The sequence below is a fragment of the Ursus arctos genome, unplaced genomic scaffold (assembly GCF_023065955.2).
Source record: "Ursus arctos isolate Adak ecotype North America unplaced genomic scaffold, UrsArc2.0 scaffold_24, whole genome shotgun sequence".
Classification (NCBI taxonomy): Eukaryota; Metazoa; Chordata; class Mammalia; order Carnivora; family Ursidae; genus Ursus; species Ursus arctos.
In genome coordinates this window covers 38804052-38829015 of record NW_026622919.1, presented here as the reverse complement: position 1 = coordinate 38829015, position 24964 = coordinate 38804052, and the positions used below count along the sequence as shown (strand labels likewise).

At 50.7% G+C, this 24964-nt stretch overlaps 1 protein-coding gene across 7 annotated transcripts in view; it reads left to right on the top strand.

Moving 5' to 3' along the window:
- The first annotated feature begins 509 nt into the window (after nt 1-509).
- Nucleotides 510-24964, top strand: part of ADAP2 (ArfGAP with dual PH domains 2) — a 30672-nt gene continuing 6217 nt past the window's right edge. For 2 of the 7 annotated variants that reach the window (XM_026517651.4, XM_026517648.4), the window contains exons 1-8: nt 510-682; nt 1557-1687; nt 3287-3378; nt 6270-6349; nt 7518-7630; nt 16106-16252; nt 21261-21344; nt 24535-24597. In XM_026517651.4, coding sequence (XP_026373436.1) covers nt 589-682; nt 1557-1687; nt 3287-3378; nt 6270-6349; nt 7518-7630; nt 16106-16252; nt 21261-21344; nt 24535-24597 — 804 coding nt within the window. In that variant the 5' untranslated portion in view covers nt 510-588. Of the gene's footprint in view, nt 683-1036; nt 1128-1556; nt 1688-3286; nt 3379-6269; nt 6350-7517; nt 7631-16105; nt 16253-21260; nt 21345-24534; nt 24598-24964 lie in introns of those variants that run through there. The other 5 variants (XM_026517652.4, XM_026517650.4, XM_057318100.1 and 2 more) reach the window with 5 other exon arrangements.

Below are 24964 nucleotides of genomic sequence, written 5' to 3'. Positions count from 1 at the left end.
TGGGATACGGAAATAAAGCTACTGACATCAAACTATCTAGCGTGGCCCTGCATGTGTTGGAGGTGGGAGAGGGATTAACATATAAAAAACTGTGATGGGACGTAGATAGGAAGCGTTCAGGGCTAAAGGGAGGGACGGATCCAGTAACGCGGCTCTAGCAGGACCAAAAGCTGGAGAGATTGCTCGAGGCTGGGTACTAAGGAGGGTTTCCTGGGGAGGTAGCCTTTGCAGACGTGGAAACTGAGGCCAGAGAAGCTGACTGGGTTGTCCACAGTCCCGAGACTAGCATGTGGTCGGCCGGGGTCTGCTGTCGGACCAGCTCGAGGGACTCCTGGCCCAGCGCTCGGCTCCCTCCCGGCGGGGTCCGCCTCCGCCGGGGGCCGAAGGGCAGGAGCCAGGCCTGCCTGCACGCGCCGGGGGCGGGGCGGAAGGGCCGAGGGGCGGGGCTGGCGCGCGGGAGGCGGGGCTGGAGCGGGGTAGGCGGCGGAGCTGCGTCACTCTCCACCTGTCCGCGCGAGCTCCGCGCCCTGGGCGGCCGCCGGGCTAGGGGGCGGTCGGGCTGAGCCCGCTGAGCCCGCCGGGCCGGCCATGGGCGACCGCGAGCGCAACAAGAAGCGGCTGCTGGAGCTGCTGCAGGCGGCGGGCACCGGCAACGCGCACTGCGCCGACTGCGGGGCGGCGGGTAAGGGTGCGGCGGCCGGGAGCAGGACCCCTGCCCACAGACCTCCTCTCCTCCTTCCAGACCAGGTCCCGTCCCGGGCCCCCTCTGAACCCGGGCGTGACCCTTCAGACACCTTCTCACCCAGGCCCCCGCCCACCCAGACCGCGAATGTCCGTCTCGCGCGCTCGACCGCGCTCTCCACAGCCCACCCGAACCCAGGCCCCCTGACCTCCCCACTCTGGACCCGGACCCTTCCATATCCTTGGACCCCCAACACTAAACCCCGGACCCGGATGCCTTGACCATCTTGTTCGCCTGCCCCGCCAGACACCCCACCCACCCGGACCTCGGTCCCTGACATCTTCACTCCGGACGCAGCCACCTCCCACGCCCACGGACCCAAACGTCCCCCACACCGAGGGGTCCCAGAGCCCGGGCCCCTGAAGATCCAGTGCTCCCTTCCAAGGTCCTGATGCCGCCGGGGTCCTCCCAAGTTCCTGCTCCGCAGCGCGCTGTCTTCCCCGCCCTACAGCTCCCCAGCCAGGCACCCCGGTGCCGGCCCCTTCCTCCGCGCTCTCCTCTCTGTTCCCCGGAGCCTTGTCACTTCCACTTCGCCCTCGCCTCAGCCTCTCGCCCCATCCCTAGACTCCTTCCAAGATCATCCTGGTAGCTGCCGTGCCTTGGCCGGTGGGCTGACCAGAAGGTTGCATGCAGGTCTCTTAGCTCACCCAAGGTGGGGGGACCGAGAGAAAAGGGCTTCCTAATATGGGCGGCTCTGGGCACGGCCCCAGGAATCCTTACGGCCAAGACCTGCCTCTCCCAGCACCCCCAGCCCAGCCCTGGTCTCGGTGCCTAGCTCTCCATCCAACTCCCCTTCCGCCCTCTCGCCCCATAGATCCCGACTGGGCCTCCTACAAGCTGGGCATTTTCATCTGTTTGAACTGCTCCGGCGTCCACCGCAACTTCCCAGACATCAGCAAAATTAAATCCGTGAGACTGGACTTCTGGGACGACAGTACTGTGGAGGTAGTGACGGGAGGGGGGGACACTGGAGACCCTTGAAACAGCTGAGCTGGGGTGGGGGTGTTGGGCTGGGCACCCCCTCCTTCTATGGGGGAGGAAACTGAGTTCCAGAGAGGAGCAGTAACTAGCAAGAGAAAGCACAGTCTGTTAGAGTCCCTGCTGAGACAGAGACCCTGAGTGCAAGGCCCTGAGTTTATTTCCCTCAGTTTCCACTTCTGTATTATAAGGATTCCACTACTCCTTTGCGGGGCTGCTGTAAGGATTAAATGTAGGCTCAATGCAAGTACAAAGTAAGTAGTCAAGTAACAGCTGCTGTTATCATTAGCTGAAGTCCTGGACAGGACCAGAAATATACTATTTCATGGTCTACACTCCCCCTTCCAGCTCCCTACCCCACCCCATTTTGCTCTCCTGATCTATGGAGATGAAGGACACCTTCAGTCTGGATAATAATACCATTTTGGCCAGAAAACCTTGAGAGAGCAAGCTGTTCTAAATTATGCTGGTTGGCTGAGGATTTCAAGGACTATTGGAGAAGCCCCTGTGTACTGAGTGTCCACTGTGTACCAGGCACTGTGCTAGATGCTTTATTCATTGGACACGTAGTTACTGTAAGCCTACTATGTGCTGGGTATTAGGAAAGAGCAGTGAGTAAGATAGAGTCTCTGCCCATGTGGAGCTTATGTTCTACTGCAGGAGAGAGACAGGAAGCCAGCAAACCAGCACATAGACGTGAAGATTGTTTCTTTGTTCCTTATAACCCCCCATTATACTTTCTTCATTTTTGCAGTTGAAATACTTGAAGCTCAGGGGGTTCAGTACAGCCCAAGCGTCACTCAGTGACTCGGTGGCACAGCTGGGATGTGAAACCTTCTCTGTGGAGATCCAAAGCCCATGCAAATCCTGAGTCATAGTCTAGAGTCCCTGGGGGGGGGTTGGAGAATGGTGTTCACTCTGCTCAAGGGATGTAAATTAAAAACCTGATATTTCTTCCCACATGTGCTCTCACCCCAGATATGCCACCTCTGTTCCTGAGTGCTAACTGTTGGCCAGGGCCACTCTTGGCCACTCTGCCTCTGGGTCTATCAGGTGTTCATAGGACCCCAGTGAGCATCCTGCCCTCCCTACTCAATGGGGCCAACTCCAACTTCTTCCATCCTCCAGCTATGTCTGTCTCCTGCACGTAGCTGCTGGTGGTCCTGGCCATCTGGGGAGGGGCTGGGAGAAAGAACATGAGTTTTGGAGCTAGGTCTGGGTTCAAGTCCCAGCTCCTCACTTTCTAGCTGTGTCACCTTGGGTAAGTTACCTAACCTCTCTGAGCCCATTTCCTCACCTCATCGAGGGGATGGAACAAACTAATTGGTAAGGACTGTAAAGTGCTCTGCCTACGTGCGGAATGGTTGCTGTAGCAGCTCATTGCCCCAGGCTGGGGCTTCCCAGCAGCATGGATAACCAAGCCCGATGGGACATGTTGGACTCCAATAGGAGTGTCTCCTGACTCAGCCTAGGAGCCAGTGGGAAGGGTGGCTGTCTGGGTAGACCATGGTTTCATTTCACATTTTTGAAGTTCTAATATTACCCCAAGTTGCTGTTGTCTTGCAGTTTATGACCCACAACGGGAACCTCCGTGTGAAGGCCAAGTATGAAGCCAGAGTCCCTGCTTTCTACTATGTCCCCCAGGCCAACGACTGCCTGTGAGTGGGTGATTTCTTGGTCTTACCTCCCCGACCCCTACTCCATCTCTGGTGCCTTTGTCTGGGGTGGCCTTTTCCATATACCTGGTAGACCCGGAAAGACATTTGGTACTGTCATGGAGAACACTTAACCTGGCCTAGTTCCCCCTCCGCCTTTATTGCTTGGTTTATCACTTCCCCTCTCCGGGACTCAGTTTCCACAGCTGTGACACGGGGCATTTTCTCTATGAGCCGCCCCTTTGCCTCTGATGTTCTCATAGCCTACTTGTGGTGGCCAACTTGACAGAGAAGAGGAACACTGGTATTTTAGTAGGACAGATGTGTGTCAGCTACTTCCTGTGGAGTGTTGTGCCTGGGGCTGTCCCACGTGACCTCAACATAGCTCCAAAGCAGCTGTCTGGCCCCAGATTCCTAAGTAATCACCATAAAAATAATAGTAGCCACTAATATTTATTGAACTTGACCTGTGTACCAAGCCCCGCGCTAAACGCTTGCGTACATTAATTTGTTTAATTCTCTCAACAACTTTGAGATAACGCTGTCAGGGTTTCCAAGAGACAGACAACAAACCTGAGGCTCACAGAGACAGAACTGGGACTGACAAGCCCATCTGACACCAGGGCACTTGAGAAATCTAATAAAAGTGGGGGGAAGCTATGAAGCAACAGGAGGTTTCAGATCCCTTGGGTGTGAGGGGTCCGTGTGACCCTGGTACCTAGTGACCCCAGCCTCTGCAGGACTGACTGCCTGAGCCTTAGCTTTCCTTCCAGGGACTCAGCCTCACTGCCAGGGCTGCTAGACAGCGCCCCACCCCACCCCCGCCGCCACCCCACCACTCTGGTATAAATGGGAAGAAGGTACCCTCTGGGCAGGCACAGCCTCATGGGGGGTATGGCTTGCAGGAAGCAGGCTGCATTTCAGCCATCATTGTCCTCTAGCCTCATCAGGAAGCTTCTGGGCAGTGTGCAAACTATACAATTGTACCTAGTACCCTGCCATTTCCCGGTAGTTAAATAACCCAGGGGCTGCTGATGCAGCGCGAAGTGGCGGCGGGGGAGGGGGGCACAGTTTTCTATCCAGAAGACCCCAGTATTGTTTCCTGCCTGTCCCACTCTCTGGATGTGAGAAGGTGGACAAGTTACCAAACTTCTCTGAGTCGTGGCATCCTCATCTCTGAAACGTAGTTAATGATGCCTACATCGTGGCATGGTGGTAGAGATTAAATGAGAAGGTTTGTGTAAAATGTCTCACAGGCCACCCAACAGGCTAGTTTTAATCCATTTCTCAGTGTCCCCTTCAGAATGCTGCCTGGTCCCTGGCCCGGCTGAGGGAGGTGCCAGGCTTAACTCGAGAGGGTCTGGCCCCCCTTGCCTTATTGCTGCCACTTGGCCCTTTGCTGCAAGGGGAAAGGAACAGGCATTTGGTGACCACCTACTATGTGTTGGGCTGTCTGCCGGCACTATAGACACTACTTGCAGGACTCCAACCACAGCCCCGCACCTTACCTCCTTTTAGTGGAACACTAATGGCCTCCTCCCTGTAATTCTAAAAGTCCTCTAAATTCCCCACCTCCAGGACCACGCCTGGGGCCTCAGATGCCACTCCCTCTCCCAGCTCTGATCCTGGAGTTCCACAGAGGGCTTGGTGACTCTCCTCAGTGTGCTGGGGGTGAGGGCTGTGTGTTAGGTGGGACTCCTGGCAACAGAAATGCAATTTAAGCCGGCTGAGACACGAGCGGATTTTGTGGGTTCTGGGCGTCAGACCATAGGAGGGACAGAGGTGGAGCCACCCTCAGGAAGGACATGCCAGGGGAACAAACACTACTGGGCCTCTCACACTCTCTGTCTGGCTCTCATTCCTGCCCCTTTCTGCTGGCCAGGCTTCTTTGGTGTAGCTGGGAGCAAGGCCATTTCCAGGTCCCTGGCTCCAGGTCCTGGGCTCCAGCCCCCAGCTTGATGGTGAGAGAGCTTCCAATCCATCCCTCTCTCGGTTTTGCTCCGAGAGGTTTTGCTCCTCTCTCAGTAGCTCAGGGCAGAGCTCTGATTAGCCAGTTAGGGCCAGGTGCCCATTTCCTGGTCATTCCCCGTGGCTGGGGGTAAGGTCACGTAAACCTTGGAACATTTACCTGGAAAAGGCAAGAGGGAACCAAACAATTGAAATAACTTTTCTGCAGGGGTCATGGACGACAATATCCGATTAGGCTAACATTAAACTCCTACTATGTGCTGATTGTGGTACTAAGCCCTTCTATATCTATTTAAACCCCTCAACAACCCCAAAGGGAAGGTAGGTTTAATATTATTGACATAGTCCTCAAGTTCAGAGGAGTTACGTAACTTGCTGTTGGTCACACGGTGGATAAGTAGGAGAGGAGGACCAGGTCCCAGGTGGTTGGACCCCCAGATCACTGCTCTGTCCAGTGTAGCAGGCCCAGATTTTATGGGCAAGCCACAGGAAGAGGCTCCTGGACTCTCCTGGCTTCAGCTCATGAGCAGGCGGTGGGAGGTGGCAGTGTAGATGGTCAAGGAGAGCTGGCTGACCTAGAGGGCTGGGCTGGGGTTGGAATAGCCCAGTGGTTTTCATATAGCCCCTTGGGGGGGTATGTTTTTCCCCGGGAGACACTGGCAATATCTGAAGACATTCTGGGGTGTTGTAACTAGGGAGGGGGTACTACTCGCATCTGGAGGATAGAGGCCAGAGATGCTGCTGGGCGTCCTACAGAGCTCAGGATTCTTCCCCTCCCCCCAACAGAGGATTCGCCCCTGCTGTAATGGTTCCAAGGCTGAGCAGCCCTGGGTGGTCTGAGCCCGCAGCCAGCCCCTGTGATGCTCCCACCCTGTGGGAAGGGGATGTGTCTCAGACACGGTTGACCAAAGGTTCTCTCTTTTTAGGGTGTTAAAGGAACAGTGGATTCGAGCTAAGTATGAAAGACAGGAATTTATGGCCGATGGGAAAACCATCTCACTCCCAGGTAAGGTTATTTCCATCATCTTTTGAGGTCTACCTTCTTTTTTTTTTATTTCTTTTAAGATTTTTCTTATTTATTTGAGAGAGAGTGAGAAAGAGAGAGAGCACAAGCCAGGGAGGGGCGGAGGGAGAGTGAGGAGCAGACTCCCTGCTGAGCAGGGAGCCCGATGCGGGGCTCAACCCCAGGACCCTGCAATCAGGACCTGAGCCGAAGGCAGATGCTTGACAACTGAGCCACCCAGGCGCCCTGAGTTCTATGTTCTAATGAATTCTAAGCAATAAAGTGCCTGAGCATTAGGAAGAGGGCCCAGTCAGGAGGTATCTGCCGGCCTCACTCTGGCCACAGAGGCCAAGGTGTGGGTTCCTCTGCCTCTGAAACAGCGACACGTCAGCTGGTGGAGTTTTATGGTCTGAGTGGTCAAGAAGCGTTTTTATCTCCGGTCCCTGCAGGGCCACACGTGCATACAGAGTCTTAGTACAAATTTGTAAGAAGACTCACCCGCCAGGCAGAACAGTTAGAAAAAGGCACCCCCACTCTTGGTGAGTGTGGGCGCTGGTGTGGCACAAGGCTTGGTAAGGTACGTGGGAGAGATTTCTGCCTCCCTTCCCACGTTTGTGTGGGGCACAACCTCGTGGCCGGCCCTTGACCCGGGGCAGTGTCTGCCCAGCTGCTCTGAGTCCAAGCTGACACCGACCCAGAGAGCAAAGTGTACGAAACCACTGCGAGGACCCGAGACAGCCAGAGCTCAGCGCTCCTGGCTACGGGGAGCCCACGGTACTCTTCAACTAGTGGGTACCTAGAGGTCTCTCATCATTTCCACCCTGTGGAGGATTTCATTAGGTCGACATTGATGTGACGTTGGGCAGCACCGGATGGGTGTCTTTCAGAATCATCCAGTTTCTCAGGACTTAGGCCTTCTCAAGGGTTTAGTCTGTCTTATGAAATAGCCGAAGAAGGAAGTCAGGGAGAGCCCAACCGAGATCATGAGACTTTGCAAATCTGGCCCCAGACAGAACGCGATGTGCCGAAGCTGACATAGCAAAGTTAGATTGAAGATATTTTAGCACTGGGTGGAGCGTTCATTCTACCCTCGAGACCCTACGAGGTTTGCAAACTGCTTGTTCCTCTGAAGGATGTGGGCGTTCCCTCTTTCTCCTCCTTGACCACTAAGGTAGCCGAGAAGGGTTGCTGTGGAAGCGGGGAAGGGACAGTGCACAGTTCCTGAGAAGGAAGTTTGTCCTCCTGGCAAAAGAAGGCCTCCTGAAGTACTACACTAAAGAGGAGGTAAGAGCCCAGACCAGCAAGGGGTCCCTCCCTGAGCGCTGGCCCGCACCCCACGGAGGTCACATTGGAATCAGTGGTGCGGTGTCTTCTGGATAATCCCAGCCACTGAGTGTTCAGCACTGCACGGTTACTTTTCCACGGTTATGCAACCAATCCAGTCCGCAGAACACACCTTCCCTTCACCTGGAAGCAGCTTGGACTGGTCCACGAGTAAGCCTTGGATGACTGCTTGAGTCTACTGCATTTGTTCATGCACTCAAGAAATTAATTAATTTATTTTAAAGATTTTATTTATTTATTTGAGAGAGAGAGTGAGAGTGAGCGAGAGAGGGAAGAAGCGGGGGGGGAGGGGCAGGGGGAGAGGGAGAAGCAGATTCTCTGCTGAGCAGGGAGCCCAGTGTGGGGCTCGATCCTGGGACTCCAGGATCATGACCTGAGCCAAAGGCAGATGCTTAACCGACCGAGCCAACCAGGTGCCCCTCAAGAAATTATTTATTGAGTACCTACTATATACTAGACATTCCTGTAGGCACTGGGGCTATAGCAGCAAACGAAATGAAGCTCCTGTTCTCATGGGGCTTTCATTCTAGTGGAAGGAGACTGGTGGTAACAAAACATACATCAGTATATGATATATGAGGTGGTAGTAGGTTCTGTGAAGAAAAATAAAAGCAGGTGAAGAACTAGAGGATGCTGGGGCTGATATCACAAAGGGGTCAGGGGAGGCCCCTCTGATGACATTGGAGCAAAGAAATGAATAAAAGTGAGCAAGTCAGGGGCGCCTGGATGGGTCAGTCGGTTAAGCATGTGGCTCTTGGTTTTTGGCTCAGGTCATGATCTCGGGGTCCTGGGATCAAGCCCTGCATCGCGGTCTGGCCTTAGTGCAGAGTCTGCTTGGGTTTTTCTCTGTCCCTCTCCATCTGCCCCTACCCCCCTAAAATAAATAGATAAAATCTTTTTAAAAAAGGTGAACAAGTCGTGCATATGTGGGGGCACAGTAGAAGAAGTGGAGGGAACATGAACATGGTCCTGGCTGGCACACACCCCTCTGAGACAGTGTAGCCCTGGGGCCCAGGTCTAGACAAGCAGAAGCCTAAATTGCAGTCCCTCAGCCAGGGACTTCTTGTTTAGTGCACAAACTACTCGACCATAAGCCACAGCCCTGGCCTGAGCTGGGAGGGTGGTTGGTGGATCATGGAAGCCAAAGTGACCTGTGCAGAAAGAGCAAAGAAAAAGATAGAAGGAGATGAACTCACATAGATAAGAACCTTGTAGGGCCTAGTAAGACTCAAGATTGTTTTTTGTTTTTTTTTTAAGCAGTTTTATCAAGATATAAATTCACAGGGGCACCTGGGTGGCTCAGTCAGTTAAGTGTAGCACTCTTGATTTCAGCTCAGGTCTTGATCTCAAGGTCGTGGGATCAAACCCTGTGTAAAGCCCACATGGCATCGGGCTCTCTGCATAGCAGGGGGTCTGCTGCAGATTCTCTCTCTCCCTCTCCTCCCCCACCATTTGCGCTTTCTCTCTCTTTCTCTAAAATGAATAGATAAATCTTAATGAAAGATATAAGTTCACATATCATGTAATTCACCCATTTAAAGCATACAGTTAATGGCTTTTAGTATATTCAGAGCATTGTGTAACTGTCACCACAATCAATTTTAGAATATTTTCACAACCCCCAAAAGAAATCCCACACCCATTAGCCCTTATCCTCTACCCACCATACCCCCCAAAACTCAGGAGACCACTGATCTACTTTCTGTCTCTGTAGGTTTGCCTATTATGGACACATAAGGACATGGACCATATGGTCCTTTGTAACAGACCTCTTTCATTTTGCATATGTGTTTAAGATTTGTTCATGTAGCATGTATTAGTACCGCTTTTTATTGCCGAGCACTGGTCCACTGTGTGGACATTTCATCTACTCAGTTTGCTGACGGACATTGGAGTTATTTCCTCATTTTGGCAAGTGCGAATAATGCTGCTATGAACTTTGGTGTACCAGTTTTCACGTGGACTTGTTTCCACTCTTCTTGGGGATATACCTAGGAGCGGAATTGCTGGGTCGTATGGTAACTCTGTATTTACTCTTTAGAGGAACTGCCACACTGTTTTCCAAAGTAGCTGCACCATTTATATTCCAGCCAGCAGTGTGGGAACGTTCCAGTTGCTCCACATCCTCACCAACACTTGCTGTCATCTGTCTCTTTGCTTATGACCATCTTGGTGGATATGAGGTAGTGTCTGGTTGTGATTCTGATTTTCATTTCCTTGCTGGCTCATGCTGTGGAGCGTCTTTTCATGTGCTTATTGGCCATTTATATATCTTCTCTGGAGAAATGTCTGTTCAGATCCTTTTTCCGTATTTTAATTAGTTTAGTTGGCTTTTTATTATTAAGTTCTTTATGTGTTCTAGATATAAGGCCATATTGAATGCATGATTTACAAAAATATGTAGGCTTTTGGATTTTACTCTGAGATGAGAAGCCACAGGAAGCCTTTGAGCAGAGAAGTGATATAATTTGATTTAAGCTTTTTACATTTGGGGAATCTTAAGTCTTGTGATGGATGAACATTTTGTGGGGACAGTTTCTTCTGTCCTCTTACTCCCACTTGCATCAGGGACCGTTACTATGGCTCTTTGTATTTATTTTTAAAAGATTTTATTTGTAAGTAATCTCTACACCCAACATGGGGCTCAAACCCACAAATCCAAGATCAAGAGTCACATGGTCTACTGACGGAGCTGGCCACGTGCCCAACTTAAACTTTTTAAAGGAGTGCTCTGGCTGCTGCTGGGGTCAGGATGGGGCAGGGAGGGGGCAAGAGTGGAAGGAGAGAAAGCAGTTAGGAAGCTATTACAATAATTGAGGAATCAGAGCGCCTGGCTGGCCCAGTGAGTAGAGCACGTGACTCTTGATCTCAGAGTTGTGAGTTTGAGCCCCACATTGGGCATAGAGTTTACTTAAAACAAATAAAAATAGTTAATAAAAAAATAATCAAGTGAGAGGCGCCTGGGTGGCTCAGTCGTTATGCGTCTGCCTTCAGCTCAGGGTGTGATGCCAGAGTCCTGGGATCAAGCCCTGCATTGGGCACTCTGCTGGGAGCCTGCTTCTTCCTCTCCCACTCCCCCTGCTTGTGTTTCCTCTCTCGATGGCAGTCTCTCTGTCTGTCAAATAAATAAATAAAATCTTAAAAAAAAATAATCAAGCGAGGAATAATAGTGGATTAGACCAGTTTCGTGGTGAAGAAGGTGGTTAGGGGTGGTCAGATTTTGGAAGTAGAACCAACAGGATTTACTGATGGATTGGCTGTGGGGTGTGAAAGTAAGAAGAATCAGGGATAGTTCCCAGCTTTTTTGCTCTACGCAGATAGAAGGACAGATTTACCATTTACTGAGATGGCAAAATCTTAGTTCCCTGAGGGGATGATCAAGAGCCCTTTTCAGTTTGAGATGCTGAGTAGTCATCCAGGTGGAGACATTGAGAAGGAAGTTGGGTATGTGAGTCTGGAGGTCTGGGGAGAGTTTGGAGGTGGAGTCGTCGGCGCTGAGACCGTTTAACGATGGGACTGGCTGGGATCACCTGGGTGGGGAGTATGGGTAGATGAGAAAAGATTTTTTTTGTTTTTTGTTCTTTGTTCTTTTTTTTTTATATATCCAAAATGTGTTTATTGGGATAGTTTCCCACCCATCTTTTTAAAATTTTATTTATTTATTTATTTATTTATTTATTTACTTATTTGAGAGAGAGTGTGCACAGAGGGAGAGGGAGAAGCAGACTCCCCGCTGAGCAGAGAGCCCAATGCGGGGCTCAATCCCAGGACCCTGAGATCATGACCTGAGCCGAAGGCAGACGCTTAACTGACTGAGCCCCCCGGGCTCCCCTGTTTCCCACACATCTTGATTCAGGGTGCTTTTAGTGCTGCCTCTGTCCGAAGGAGCATCCTCTGTAAGCCTTGCTTTTCCTCCTGCGGGCTGGCAAAGCACAGTGGGGCAGCCAGCACACAGAACTACCGTTTGTGCTTTTGTGCTTCCTCTTCTCTTCTGGGGACCGGTGGAGGAGGTCCTTCACAAGGAGCATGTTCTCGTGAGGCGTTTGTCACCTCCAGAAAGGAGTGAAAACGGAGATCCTAGGACGGAGGATTTTCGTTACTTGTTGCTGAATGACAAGCCACCCTACAACTTAGTGGCTTAAAACATCAGTGTATTATGTCTCTCAGTCCTGGGCGTCAGGAATTTGGGCAGGCCTCGGCTGCTGCAGTGTACTCCATGTGGCACGGGCCAGGTCACTCACCCTGCCGCATGGAGCTGGGGGGCGCGCTGGGTGAGAAGGCCCAGGATGCCTTCCCTCATAAGTCTGGTGCCTTGGCTCCTCCAGGGAGCCTCTGTCTCTCCACGTGCTTGTTCCGTATGCAGGAGCTTCTTTGCAGCATGGCAGCTGGCCTCCCCTGAGCAAGGGGGGGTGCTGCTCGGCCTCTTCAACACTAGGTCAGGAACTGCCTTCTGTGGATCAAAGCAGCTCCAGCAGCCCACGCTGATTCAAGGGGAGCGGATATAGACTCCCTCTCTTTATGGGTACCATGGCGTGGACATACTGGGAGGGAAGGGGTCGGGAAGGACCATCTTTGGAGATTATTTACCACACTGAGCCCTGAGACATTCCAGTATTGTGAGGGCAGAAAAATGAGAAGTTTCCAGCAGAGAATGTGAAGGAGCGGCCAAGAAAGTCAGAAAAGGACAAGCTCTGAGCACGTTAGCCATCACCTGACTCCATTTCCTACATGTAGACTGACTGACTGATTTATTTATTTCCTTCCTTCCCTCCCTCCCTCTCTCTCTCTCTCTTTTTTTCTTTTCTTTTCTCTTCTCCCTCCTGCCTCCCCCCTTCCCCCATTCGTCAGTCCCTTCCTCCCTCCCTCTCTTTCTCTCTCTTTCACATTTCCCCTGTTGCTTTCCTAGATAGACCAGAGCAATGCTAGCAGGGCTGTCCAGTGTGACTGCAGCCTGGGGCCAAGTGAAAAACGGTGTGGGGTGAAGAGTTATTACCCCTCCAAGTGAGAATTTGGGATTTCTTCTCAGTCTTCAGTTTGAAGCACTGACAATGTTTCAGGTCCAAAAGGCAGGCAGAGAAAGGGCTGTGGCAGAGCTAGGAGCGGACGTGGCACCCCCAGCAGCCACTGTGAGTTGGTTTCTGGGGGAGTCCCATCCTTGGTTAGCCAGGGTGCATCTGTTTCTCAGTCCTGAGCCAGTTCAGTCTAAAACAGAAAAACAGAATGAGTGGCTTTTGTTATTTTTTCATTTCTTTCCCAAGAGGGACCTTTTTTAAAAATTATAATGGTAACTCATTTTTATGTAAAAATTTTGGGTAGTAACAAAAAAGTAAGTATAAAGAAAGTGAGACTCATCTCAACATAATGAAATAGTAATACCCAGAACAGGTTTTCTAAAAACTCTACAAAGCAAAAAGAAAAAGACAATCCTTTGGAAAAATAGGCAAAGGAAGTAGACTGGCAGTTCGCAGAAAAGGAAACCAACATGCCTGATAAATATAAGAAGAGGTGCTCAATCTCTCTGGCATTCAGGGAAATGCAAGTTAAAGCCATATGAGATATACTACACACTCACCAGAATGGCTGGAATTAAAAAGGCTGACAACTCCTCGTAAAGGACGTGGAGAAACCGGAACTCCCATATGTTGCTTGGTGGGATTGTAAAATGATACAACCACTTGGGAAAACCACTTGGCAGTTTTTAATAAAGAAAGATAAACACCTCACTGTGTAACTTAGCCATTCCACTCCTAGGTATTTACTGAAGAGGAACAGAAACATATGTCCACAAAAATATTTGTATGCAAATGTTCATGGATGCTGTATTCATAAGAAAAACCCACCAGAATGTGGAATGAACCCAAATGTCCATCCACAGCTGAATGAACAAATGGTAGTATAGCCGTAGAATGAATATTACTCGATAATAAAAAGGGACAAACTACTAACAGATGCAACAACGTAGATGGATCTAAAATAAATTATTCTGAGTGAAAGAAGCCTTCTACAAGAGTATGTACTATACATTCCATTTATACGGCCCTTCTAGAACAGGCAAAAACACTTTATCAATAGAAAGGATATCAATAGAAAGGATCAATAGAAAGTGATTGCCTGGGGTTGGGGTGGGGTGGAAACGGACTGCCAAGGGGCCTGAGGAAACTCTTGAAGTAATAGTCTTTTTTTTCTCTTTAAGATTTTATTTATTTATTTAATTTATTTATTTATTTATTTATTTGAGAGAGACAGAAAGCGTGTGCTCAACGGGGGGGGGGGGGGTGGCGACAGAGGACAGAGGGAGAGGAAGAAGCAGACTCCACACTGAGCACAAAGCCCAACGCGGGGCTCGATCCCACGACTCCGAGATCATGATCTGAGCTGAAACTAAGAGTTCGACTTAACTGGCCAAGCCACCAGGCACCCCAGCGGTGGTCTATATCTTGATTGTGGTGATGCTTCCATGGGTATATCCATTTGTCAAAAATGAGGCCGTATTCTTAAAACGAGTGCCATTTATTATTTATAAATTATACCTCAACAAAGTTGGTTAAATGAAAATTAACAATGATATTCAATTTCATACCCATCATGTTGGCAAAAATTTAAATCTGCCAGTCAGGTGAGGACATCGGGAAAGCGGAACTCCTCTGTGATTGAGTGTGTTATTCATGTGTGTTATTCAGTATCCGGTGTCGAAGCAAATATTGATACAACCGCTGTGGAGAGCCATTCAGCAGAATAATTTGGCCGTTTCCAGTTCATCGAAGATGTATATCCCTGTGATCTAGAATTCCATTCCTAAATATGTAGACCTGGAGAAATGCTCACATATGTGTACCAGGGACACAGGCTGACCGCAGCATCACTTCTGATGGCAAAAAATCAGAAATAATCTCAATGTCTGTGAACAGGAGAATAGACTGATAACTTTGGTATGGTCATTCTCAAGAGCCAACTAGGTTGGTATATCTCAACACGAACAGAACTCACAAATACAATGTTGAGTGACAAAAGCAAGATCTAGAATGATGCGTAGAGTATGATACCATTTGTGTAAAGAAAACCACAGAAATCAATACTATATATTGTTCATAGATATGTATATTGTGTAAAAGTATAAAAAATGAGCTAGAAGAATAAATATCAGACTCAAGGCAGTGATTGCCTGGGGGAAGACAGGAGAATGAGATAGAATGAATAGTTGTGAAAAGGATTTTACCTTTATTAGTGAAATCATATTTCTTTTAGGAAAAGTTAGAATATTGACAAAATTAGATATTCTTTTTTTATGTTTTTATTTTTATTTATTTTTAAGATTTTATTTATTTATTTGTCAGAGATAGAGACAGCCAGCAAGAGAGGGAACACAAGCAGGGGGAGTGGGAGAGGAAGAAGCAGGCTCCCAGAGGAGGAGCCTGATGTGGGGCTCGATCCCACAACGCTGGGATCACGCCCTGAGCCGAAGGCAGACGCTTAACCGCTGTGCCACCCAGGCGCCCCCAAACATCTTTTGACATATGTGTTTGCACAGTGATGCAGCCACTTCCTTGGCATAGATTTGCAGATGTGAAACTGTGAGTCAAGGCAAAATACTCAACATTTTAATAAATATGACCAAATTTCCCTGTAGAAAAGACTATCGAGTAGAACTTCGTTCAGTGGTGGAAATGTTCTATGTCTGCCCTGTCCGATACCCTAGCCCCAAGTGGTGACTTGAGCCCTTGAAATGGGGCTAAGCATAAGGAACTGAAGTTTTCTTTTTTATTTTTCTATAATTTTTTTTTAAACTAAACTCCGTGCCCACTGTGGGGCTTGAACTCATGATCCTGAGATTAAGAGTTGCATGCTCTACTGACTGAGCCAGTCAGGTGTGTCCCAAGGAACTGACGTTTCATTTTTATTAAATTTTAATTTAAGTAGCTTACATGTGGTTAATGGCTGCCCCAGGTCTGGAGTGTTTGTACCATTTTTCTCTCTTATCGATTACAAAGGAAAACACTCTTCCCCCTTCCTTGCTTAGTATCTGTTAGTGCTTAGCCTGTGCTCCAGACCCCTGCCGACACAGTAGAGAGTGGAAGGGAGCTCCCCAAGGCCCCCGTACCTGCTTTTATCTATTAATCTGTTTTATTTTATTTGTTTGGCTTCCATAGATGATTCGCTTCCGAAAAAGTTCTGTGGCTAAAAGCTTTGAGAAGTCCTAAGTTCAGGCCTTTCCAAGCCCCCTGCCTGCTCCGAGAAGCCAATCTGATCAAGTGGGCATGGCGGGACGGCCAAAACCCAGGAGAGCAGTAGAACCTCAGTACATCTCGATATTAGAGCAGGAACATTTAAAAGCCATGGAAAATTACAAATTGGTTATCCGTTTGTATTAAGGCCTGAGTGAAGGTGGTGAGAAGTCACCCGCGTCCTCTCTTTCAGGGTAAAGGCCCCAAAGCTGTCATCAGCATCAAGGACTTGAACGCCACCTTCGAGACAGAGAAGATAGGGAACCCCCACGGGCTGCAGATCACCTACAGGAGAGAGGGCCACGTCAGGAACCTGTTCGTGTACCACGAGAGTGGGAAGGTGAGATGACCGGCGTTGCCGCCTCGGCCCCCAGCCCGCACCCCAGGACTCCGCAGGCCTGCCTTGCCAGCTCCCTGGTTCCGCTGCCGCTTGAGGTTTGCTGCTGCTGTTGGCCTCATCTCTTGTCCCTTTCTGGCCCGAGAGAGCCGTACGAGCAATGAGGAGTGAGATCAGGGAGAAAAACCTGGCAGGCACCATGGGTGTGTCTGGACAGTGCACAGCCACTAAGGGGAGTCCAGTTCGCAGGAGGGGCTATGCCCGGAGGTGACAAATCCAGGTAGGGCAGAGATTCTGCATGAGGGAGCAGGGATGGATGAAAGATCCGGCAACCCTCAACCCTAGGGCCTGGCTTCTCCCCATGGGGTCCTAAACCACCTGCGTTAGCATCACCTGGAAGCTTGTTAGAAGCACGGTCTCAGGCCCACCTGAACCTGCTGAATTAGAAACTGCATTTTCACAGGAGCTCCAGGTGATCCTTAAGCACATTAAAGTTTAAGAAATCAGCTCTGCTGGCGAAGAGGAGGCCAGTAACAGAGGTCCAAGAGAGTAAGCTAGGGCGGAATGAGCAGTCTACTGACTGAGCAAGGGACACAGATGCCAAGACGAGGTGGAGAGGCATAGAGGTGAGGGTAGACATTTTTGAGTGCCTAGTAATTCTGTGCCAGGCACTATTCTTGGCAATCACTAGACATTATTTTTTAAAAAGATTTTATTTATTTATTTATTTATTTATTTATTTATTTGAGAGAGAGCACGAGTTGGGGAGGAGCTGAGGGGGAGGGGGAGGGACGAGCAGACTCCACACTGAGCCATCCAGGCACCCTGCTATACATCATTTCTTAATCCTCAAAACAGTCCTGGAGGTGTTTTAACCCCATGTTCCCGAGCCATGGGCATGTTATGTAACTTGCTCAGCGTCACCCAGACTATGGTTCCTGAGTCCTACAATCATTTTACCCCCACCCATGTGCCTCTGCTGGAGGGAGAATCCTTGGCAGCAGGAGCCAGGAGCCCCAGACGGGGACGAGATCTTCCCAAGGGGCCCAGCACTGGGATGCTGGCAGAGTCTGGGCAGAGTTCCTGGCGGTGGGGTCTGAAGAATAGGGTATAAACTGGAGCCCTGGTTCTGCCACTCTGGGCTGTGTTACTGGGCCAAGTCCCTTCCCATCCTCCATCTGCTTGTTTAGGGATTAGAGTACCCACTGAACACCCACCGCCAGAGGGGTTTTGAGGGTGAATGCCCATGAACCATGAATGTGAAAGAATTTCACTACAGTGAAGTGCGTTTCAGACATTAACCTCTGCTAATGAGAGGCGCCTGGGTGGCTCAGTCAGTTAAGTGTCTGCCTTTGGCTCAGGTTGTGATCCCAGAGTCCTGGGATTGAGTCCCACATCTCTCTCCCTGGCTTGTGCTCTTTCGCTCTCTCTCTCAAACAAATAAATAAAATCTTTAAAAAACAAAACAAAAAAACCTCTGCTAATTATTTGCTCAGGATTGTAGCAGTTGTAAAGGGTAAAATCTTATGGGCAATTTTACATCTGTATCACTGACTCATTCACTTTTTTTTTTTTTTTAAGATTTTATTTATTTGAAAGAGATCGTGAGAGCAGGGGGAGGGGCAGAGGATAAGCAGACTTTGTGGAGTGCAGAGCCTGCCATGGGCTGGATCCCAGGACTCTGAGATCATGACCTGAGCTGAAGTCAGACACTTAATCGATGGAGCCACCCAGGCACCCCACTCATTCACTCGTTCAGTTCATCCTTTTTGAGCCTCTGCAATGTGCAAAGCACTGCCCGAGGTTCTAGAGAGTGTGGTAGTGAATGGGGCACTGCCATGGGGTGGGGGGGGGGGCTCAAGGCTCTCACAGTCTGGGGAGGGAGTCAGATGGGGAAGTAGATGGGGTGTCCGTCATGCTGGGGACACACAGGAGACATGTAAGTGCCTAGTCTAGGCAGGGCAGGGGGCAGCCAGAGGAAAGAGTTTCTATTTAAAAATTATGTGCGTGTGTTGAAAAAGAGGACACACCAACCAGCTTAAAGGGACACGAATGGGAAATATACAGGAGTGGTTTTTTTGGTTTTTTGTTTTTTTAAAGAGCAACAAATATGACTGGGCCTCCTGAGAGATTAGAGTCAGGAACTGTGGTGTGTGTGTGTGTGTGTGAGAGAGAGAGAGAGAGAGAGAGAGAGAGCGCTAACAGGAACACATTGTTCCATAGCACCAGAGGTGCAAGTAAATGTCGTACTTATTTATTTCTCTAAATTCAAGGACCCCCCACTCTCCAAAGTGGCAAGAAATCTAATATCAGTCATCCTTCTTGACTTCCTCACTTGGTCTTACCAGAAATTTGGGACTGGGAAACGTGGAGGAGAGCCCTGGTTCTTGGTCCATGGTGGGCTGTCTACTGATGCCCCATGTCCCCAGTGGATACCGGTGCCCCCCCCCCCCGTGCCTGTCGCTATAGGAGGGCTTTCGCTGAGGTGCCCAAGGTCTCTGCTACTTACGGGACCCGGCTCCTCCCATTCATCCAGCTGCGGAGCACCTGACGACCTGCGTCTGGCCCTTCTCTTTCCCTCAGTGCCCCAGCTTCTCTGTTAGAGAAATGAGGGCGGCAAACTCAGGCCTGCAGGAGCCAGGTAGCTCACTTGAAAGTGAAGCGAACAAGGGGTGCCTGGCTGATTCAGTTGGTTCAGTGTCTGCCTTCACCCCAGTCATGACCCCAAGGTCCTGGGATCGAGCCCCACATCGGCCTCTCTGCTCAGCAGGGAGTCTGCTTCTCCCTCTGCCTCTGCTTCTACCTGCAGCTCCCCCTGCTTGTGCTTTCTTGCTCTGTCAAATGAATGAATGAATGAATGAATGAATGAATGAAATGGACAGCTGTAAGGCTATAAAAGCAGGAAAACCTGTCCAGATGATTGAAACAAACAAAACTTCAGGAAACGAACAAACCTGTATGCAGGTTGGATTTGGCCCCAGGGTCGCCAGTTAGTGACCAAAGTGAACGTCTGGGTGAGTCTTTCCTGGGATGGGCCCACTCCTTCCGTGCCTGGGACCTGAAAAGATTATTAATGCCCAGGACAAGAGAGCTCACCACTCTGGAATACGAGGCCAGCTGGCTTGGCTGGTGAGAGAAAAAGGGTCATCATGTTGCCTTCCTGGGAAACCATATTCAAATGAAGTTCTCAAACATCAGGGTGCAGCAGTGCGGCTATTTGAACAAATCTTTCAGCCTCCCAGTTCCAAATTCTTGGGAGAAAGGGCCTGATAAGCCCAGTCTAGCCTCCGCACTGGCCCAGCCCTGACCTAGTTGCTGCGGCCAAGAAGGGGAGGGTCCTAACAGCAAGTGTGGCTGCAGTTGTGGGTGAGCCGTAAGTGTGTGAGCATGGCTGGGGCGGTTCTTGTAGAAGCAGGGCTTGGGCTGAGCAAAAATCCACTACAACTAAACCAAACTTCAGGACAAGTAGAATGTGCTAGGCAAATCTATGTGTGGGATGAGGGAAGAGAGGTGGGTGAGGCAGAGTGACATGTATTGGGAGGATTGCAAATGTTTTTGGTTTTTGTTTTGTTTTGTTTTGTTTTTAAAGATTTTATTTATTTATTTTGAGAGAGAGAGAGAGAGAGCATGAGCAGAGGGAGAGGGAGAAGCAGGCTTTCTGCTGAGCAGGGAGCCCGATGCAGGGCTCGATACCAGGGCCCTGGGATCATAACCTGAGCTGAAGGCAGACATGCAAATGCTTTTGTATGGAGAGAGCTCAGAGGGCGAAGTAGTCATACTAGAGAACGTAGACTTTTCACCTGAGGGTAGCAGAGAGGACTCTGAGCTAGACTCAGATTTTTTTTTTTAAGATTTTATTTATTTATTCGACAGAGATAGAGACAGCCAGCAAGAGAGGGAACACAAGCAGGGGGAGTGGGAGAGGAAGAAGCAGGCTCATAGCAGAAGAGCCTGATGTGGGGCTCGATCCCATAACGCTGGGATCATGCCCTGAGCCGAAGGCAGACGCTTAACCGCTGTGCCACCCAGGCGCCCCTAGACTCAGATTTTTAATTAGAAAATCACTCTGGGGGCGCCTGGGTGGCGCAGTTGTTAAGCGTCTGCCTTTGGCTCAGGGCGTGATCCCAGGGTCCTGGGATCGAGCCCCGCATCGGGCTCCTCTGCTGGGAGCCTGCTTCTTCCTCTCCCATTCCCCCTGCCTGTGTTCCCTCTCTCGCTGGCTGTCTCTCTCTGTGTCAAATAAATAAATAAGATCTTAAAAAAAAAAAAAAAAAGGAAAGAAAAAGAAAATCGCTCTGGGGAAAAAAAAAAGATCACTCTGGCTGCTGTGGGGAGGCCCCATTGCAGAGCAGAGGAGCCAAGGCAGAGCCAGCCAGACCAGTGGCTCGCCAGGGATAGCGGTGGCCCACACTGCCGAGGATGCGCTCCCCCGGAATGACACGAGCAAGTCCAAGCCAGCTCTGGCCCAACTTGCACTCCAGGTGATGGGCATTCCCATTGCAGGAGAATCCGCAGGTGCGCTCGCCCCTCCTTGAGAGCCAGTCTTTGACATCTGAGGACACTTGCTCTTCCAATTGTGTCCCACGGACCAGCATCGCATCACCAGAGAGCTTGTGAGGAATGCAGGATCTCAGGCCCTACCTACCTCAAACCCACTGGATCCGAATCTGCATTTTAGAGAGATGCTCGGGTGATTCTTACACACTTTGGGAAGGGCCAAGCACGGCCCAAGGCCATTACCTAACTCTAGCGCACTTCACCTTGGTCTTTTCTCCGGGGCTCTGGACGTCTCTCTGTCATTGGCTTCCCACCTGCTCGGGTGAGCCCCCCAGGCTCTGGCATTGTCCTCCCAGAAGCCTGTGATCAGCACACAGGCCCCTGAGCAGATCTGGGGTGGGGAATGTGCAGGTGCTAAACCTAAAGACCCAGCCAGCTTCCTACCACCAAACTCAGCTCCCCCACGACCCCATCTCACAGGCTGTCTGTTTGTCCTTCTCATTTTTCTCCACAGGAGATAGTGGACTGGTTCAATGCCCTCCGTGCAGCCCGTCTGCAATACCTAAAAACAGCCTTTCCTGAGCTCCCAGAGTCTGAGGTGAGCTAAATGTGGACCCCAACTTCCTTTTTTTTTTTTTTTAAGATTTATTTATTTATTTGAGGGGAGAGAGAGTGTGAGCAGAGGGAGGGGGAGAAGGAGAGAGAAGCAGACTCCCCACTGAGTGCAGAGCCTGATGCGGGGCTTGATCTCACGACCCTGAGATCATGACGTGAGCAGAAACCAAGAATCAGATGCTGAACCGACTGAGCCACCCAGGTGCCCTCTGGACCCCAACTTCTGAGTCTCCTCCCTGCCACCTCCTCTCCTTGTCTGCTGACCTCAAAAATACTCAGAGGCCGGACTAGCTTTGTTTGTGGACAAGACCTTGAGATTTGGGGTTGGGTACCTCAAAGAGAAACCAAAGGCTTTCTTCGGGGGATTATGGCCTCACACACAGCAAGGAGCCTCCACAATGTAGGTCAGGCTGTCCCCTTTGGGATGCATAGCCACCATCCCCAGTGTCAGGGGGCTCAGGATTTGGGCCTCTCTTTCTGAACCCTTCTTCCACTGAAATGTGCAAATGATCCCTAACGTACTGCTTACAAAGTGCTTTTGAGCCCATTTTATCTTTTATCTAGTAATCCCCTATAGCAGACGGTTAGGTGGGGTGATTATTCCCATTTTACTGATGAGAAACGGAGTCCCAGGAAGGGTGCTCTTCCCCCTCCAATGTCCTCCCTTTGCCCTTTTGTGTTCTGGTCTCGGGAAGACAATGGGATCTTCTCCATTACAGTTGTAACAGGAGCAGTCTGCCTTCTGTGGCCAAGGTAAGGGTGACCCCGAGAACTTCATTTTGGTTATCCTCAGACATGTGGGGCACCATCTACGTCTCTCAGGCATGTGGGGCAGAGGCTGCTGCCTCGAGCTCTGTGGCTAACTCACTGCTTGACCGCTGCAGGTCACATCGCTTCTCGGAGCATCTGTTGCCACATCTGTAACATGGCGGTTGGTCTGGGTCATCTTCAGGGTCCCTTCCAGCTCGGAGATGCTGTGGTCTGGGGTCTGCTTTAGGCCCTGCTCTAGGAGGATTTTGTAAATGATGGGGGCGGAAACACCCTATGAAACCCAGGACTTTCTTTTTTTTTTTTTTTTAAGATTTTATTTATTTATTTGACAGAGAGAGACAGCCAGCGAGAGAGGGAACACAAGCAGGGGGAGTGGGAGAGGATGAAGCAGGCTCATAGTGGAGGAGCCCCATGCGGGGCTTGATCCCAGGACTCTGGGATCACGCCCTAAGCCGAAGGCAGATGCTTAATGACTGAGCCACGCAGGCGCCCCAAAACCCAGGACTTTCTTATTCCAAACTGTTAGACCCTCCTTGAAAGCCTGAAAGCTCCTTAATTCCAAGGTTTGCAGGGAGCTACGTTTTGGGAACAGGTGTCCACTCCAGGCCTGGCAATGCATGGAGATGACAACTCTCTGGGCGTGACTCCAGCCAGGCCTGTGTCGCGAGCCTCCAGGTCTGCCCAGTCAGCACCCAGCATGAGCGAATGCACGCTCCGCGGGCAGGGTGCTGTGCGGGCTGAGTGCTGACTGGAGAGGTCGGAGGACGGACTCCCAGGCTTAGTCAGCTGGGCCAGCTCTCCAACTTTGCTGACCCCTGCAGAAGACATTGGTCTCTGGCCAACTCCTCAGTGTCTTGCCTCCCCTCATCACACTGTGGGTCCCCTCCCCACCCCCGTCTCTCTGCTGCCTTTCTTCTCCCCCTGTGGCTAGGGATGGCCTGAGGTTCTGGGCAGCCACCTGGACCTGGCTCAAGGTTAGGGATCCAGAGCTAGACACCCGGGGAGTTCCAGTGTGGGGGATAGTCCCAGGCCAAGAAAGGGGTGGCCTCCGAAGTCAGAGAAGCTGAAGCGTTACCTGGGGCACGTCGCCTCACCGCTCTGAGCCTCAGTGTGCTCATCCGTCACTGTGGGGACAACATGTGCTTTCCAGGGCTGCTGTGACTTGAGTGAGCCACGGCCTCTAGGATACAGTGAGCAGCGCTCCATCCGTGTGATCTTCCTTCTTCCACTTGCTTCCCTAGGCTGAGACTGGCATGGCCCTGGCTCGGGTTCAAACTCCTGTTTGAAGCAGTTTAGGGCTCTTCCTTCCAAATGAAGGAATGAAGGCCTACAGAATGTATTTTGGGGACAGGGGAGTGGTAGAGTTTATATTTTCATATTCGGCTCACAGTTTTCTTCCTTTCGACTTCCCAGACTTCACGTCCCCTTTGCCCCTGCCCTGGGCCCTGGAGCTCCGGAGAACCAAGCCCCTCTGCTGTCAGAGGCCTGAGCTGACGGTGGAAGCTCTAGACTTGCCAGTTTGACCCCCTAGAGCGTAGAGCACCAGCATTCATTCCTGGAAACGTCTCTGAGTATAGGGTGGCAAGCTGGAAGGGATCCCAGGGATCTCATACCCAGTCTCCTTATCACGCAGAGGGAAATGAGTCCAGAGAGGGATGAGGTCTTACCACGGTAATACAGCTGGTGGAGGTCAGAGCTGCCACTGGGATCCAGGTCTCCCGGCTCCTAGTCCAGAGCTTTCTCCGCTTGCCCACTCTGCTAGCATTTCCTGTGGGCCTGGGTCCGACACCCCAGCAGCGGCCAGGTCGTAGCCAGGGGCCTGCTCTGAGGGCTCTGGCATGTCTACGTGTTAGCGTCATGGTGGAGTGGGAAGAGTACCACTAGTGAAGCGTCTAGTGTCTGTCAGCCCTACGTGTGAATGCCGGCTATATCCTTCCAGCAACACGGTTTAGGGAAAATTGCCAGCCACTTCTCTGGGGCCTGGTTTCTTCAGAAGTCCAATGAAGATAATAATGTCCACCTCACAGGGCGGATGATAATTGCACCCAGAGCCTGACACAGGTAGACCCTCAGAATATGCCCCCTGACACCAGCAGGGTTTCCTCAGAGCCTTGCCTCTGTCTACCTCCTGGGGTTGCTGAAGGAATCCTTAGACTAAGTCCTTAAACCACAATTTGGCTCTGCTGGTAAGCTCTGCAAACATCCGAGATGCTGTCGTCTGACTCTGTTGAAATGTGAATGTTGCATCCAATACCACATTCCAAATATAACCCTGTGAACCATGAGCACACATCCTTCCCCATTCCAAACTTCCCCTTTGCTGGGGAGCCAAGTGCAGTGGGGAGCTTTGAACACTTGGCGTGTGAGTCGGGGGGGTCAGTGTTATGTCTCTCTTCCCCCAGCTCGTGCCCCTCATCACCAGGAAGTACCTCAAACAAGGCTTCATGGAAAAGACTGGTCCAAAGGTACATCCCACCACTCTCTGTGGGACTTACGTGGCCCTGGTGCCAGTGGGCAATAGGGCAGAATTTGGGAAGTGGGAGAGTGGGGGATCCAGGCGGTGGGAAGTGGGACGGAAGGGAAGTAACCCAATGTTTGTGAGTTCCTGGAGCAAAAGACCAAGTGGAGACTGGCGAGCTGGTGTGTGGTCTGGGATTGCTGCAGGTGCTTCTCCTGATCCTTGAGTACCCTCCTTTTTTTTTTTTTTTTTTTTAAGATTTTATTTATTTATTTGACAGAGAGAGAGCACAAGTAGGCAGAAAGGCAGGCAGAGGGAGAGGGAGAAGCAGGCTCCCCTCTGGCCAGAGACCCCGGATGCAGGGCTTGCTCTCA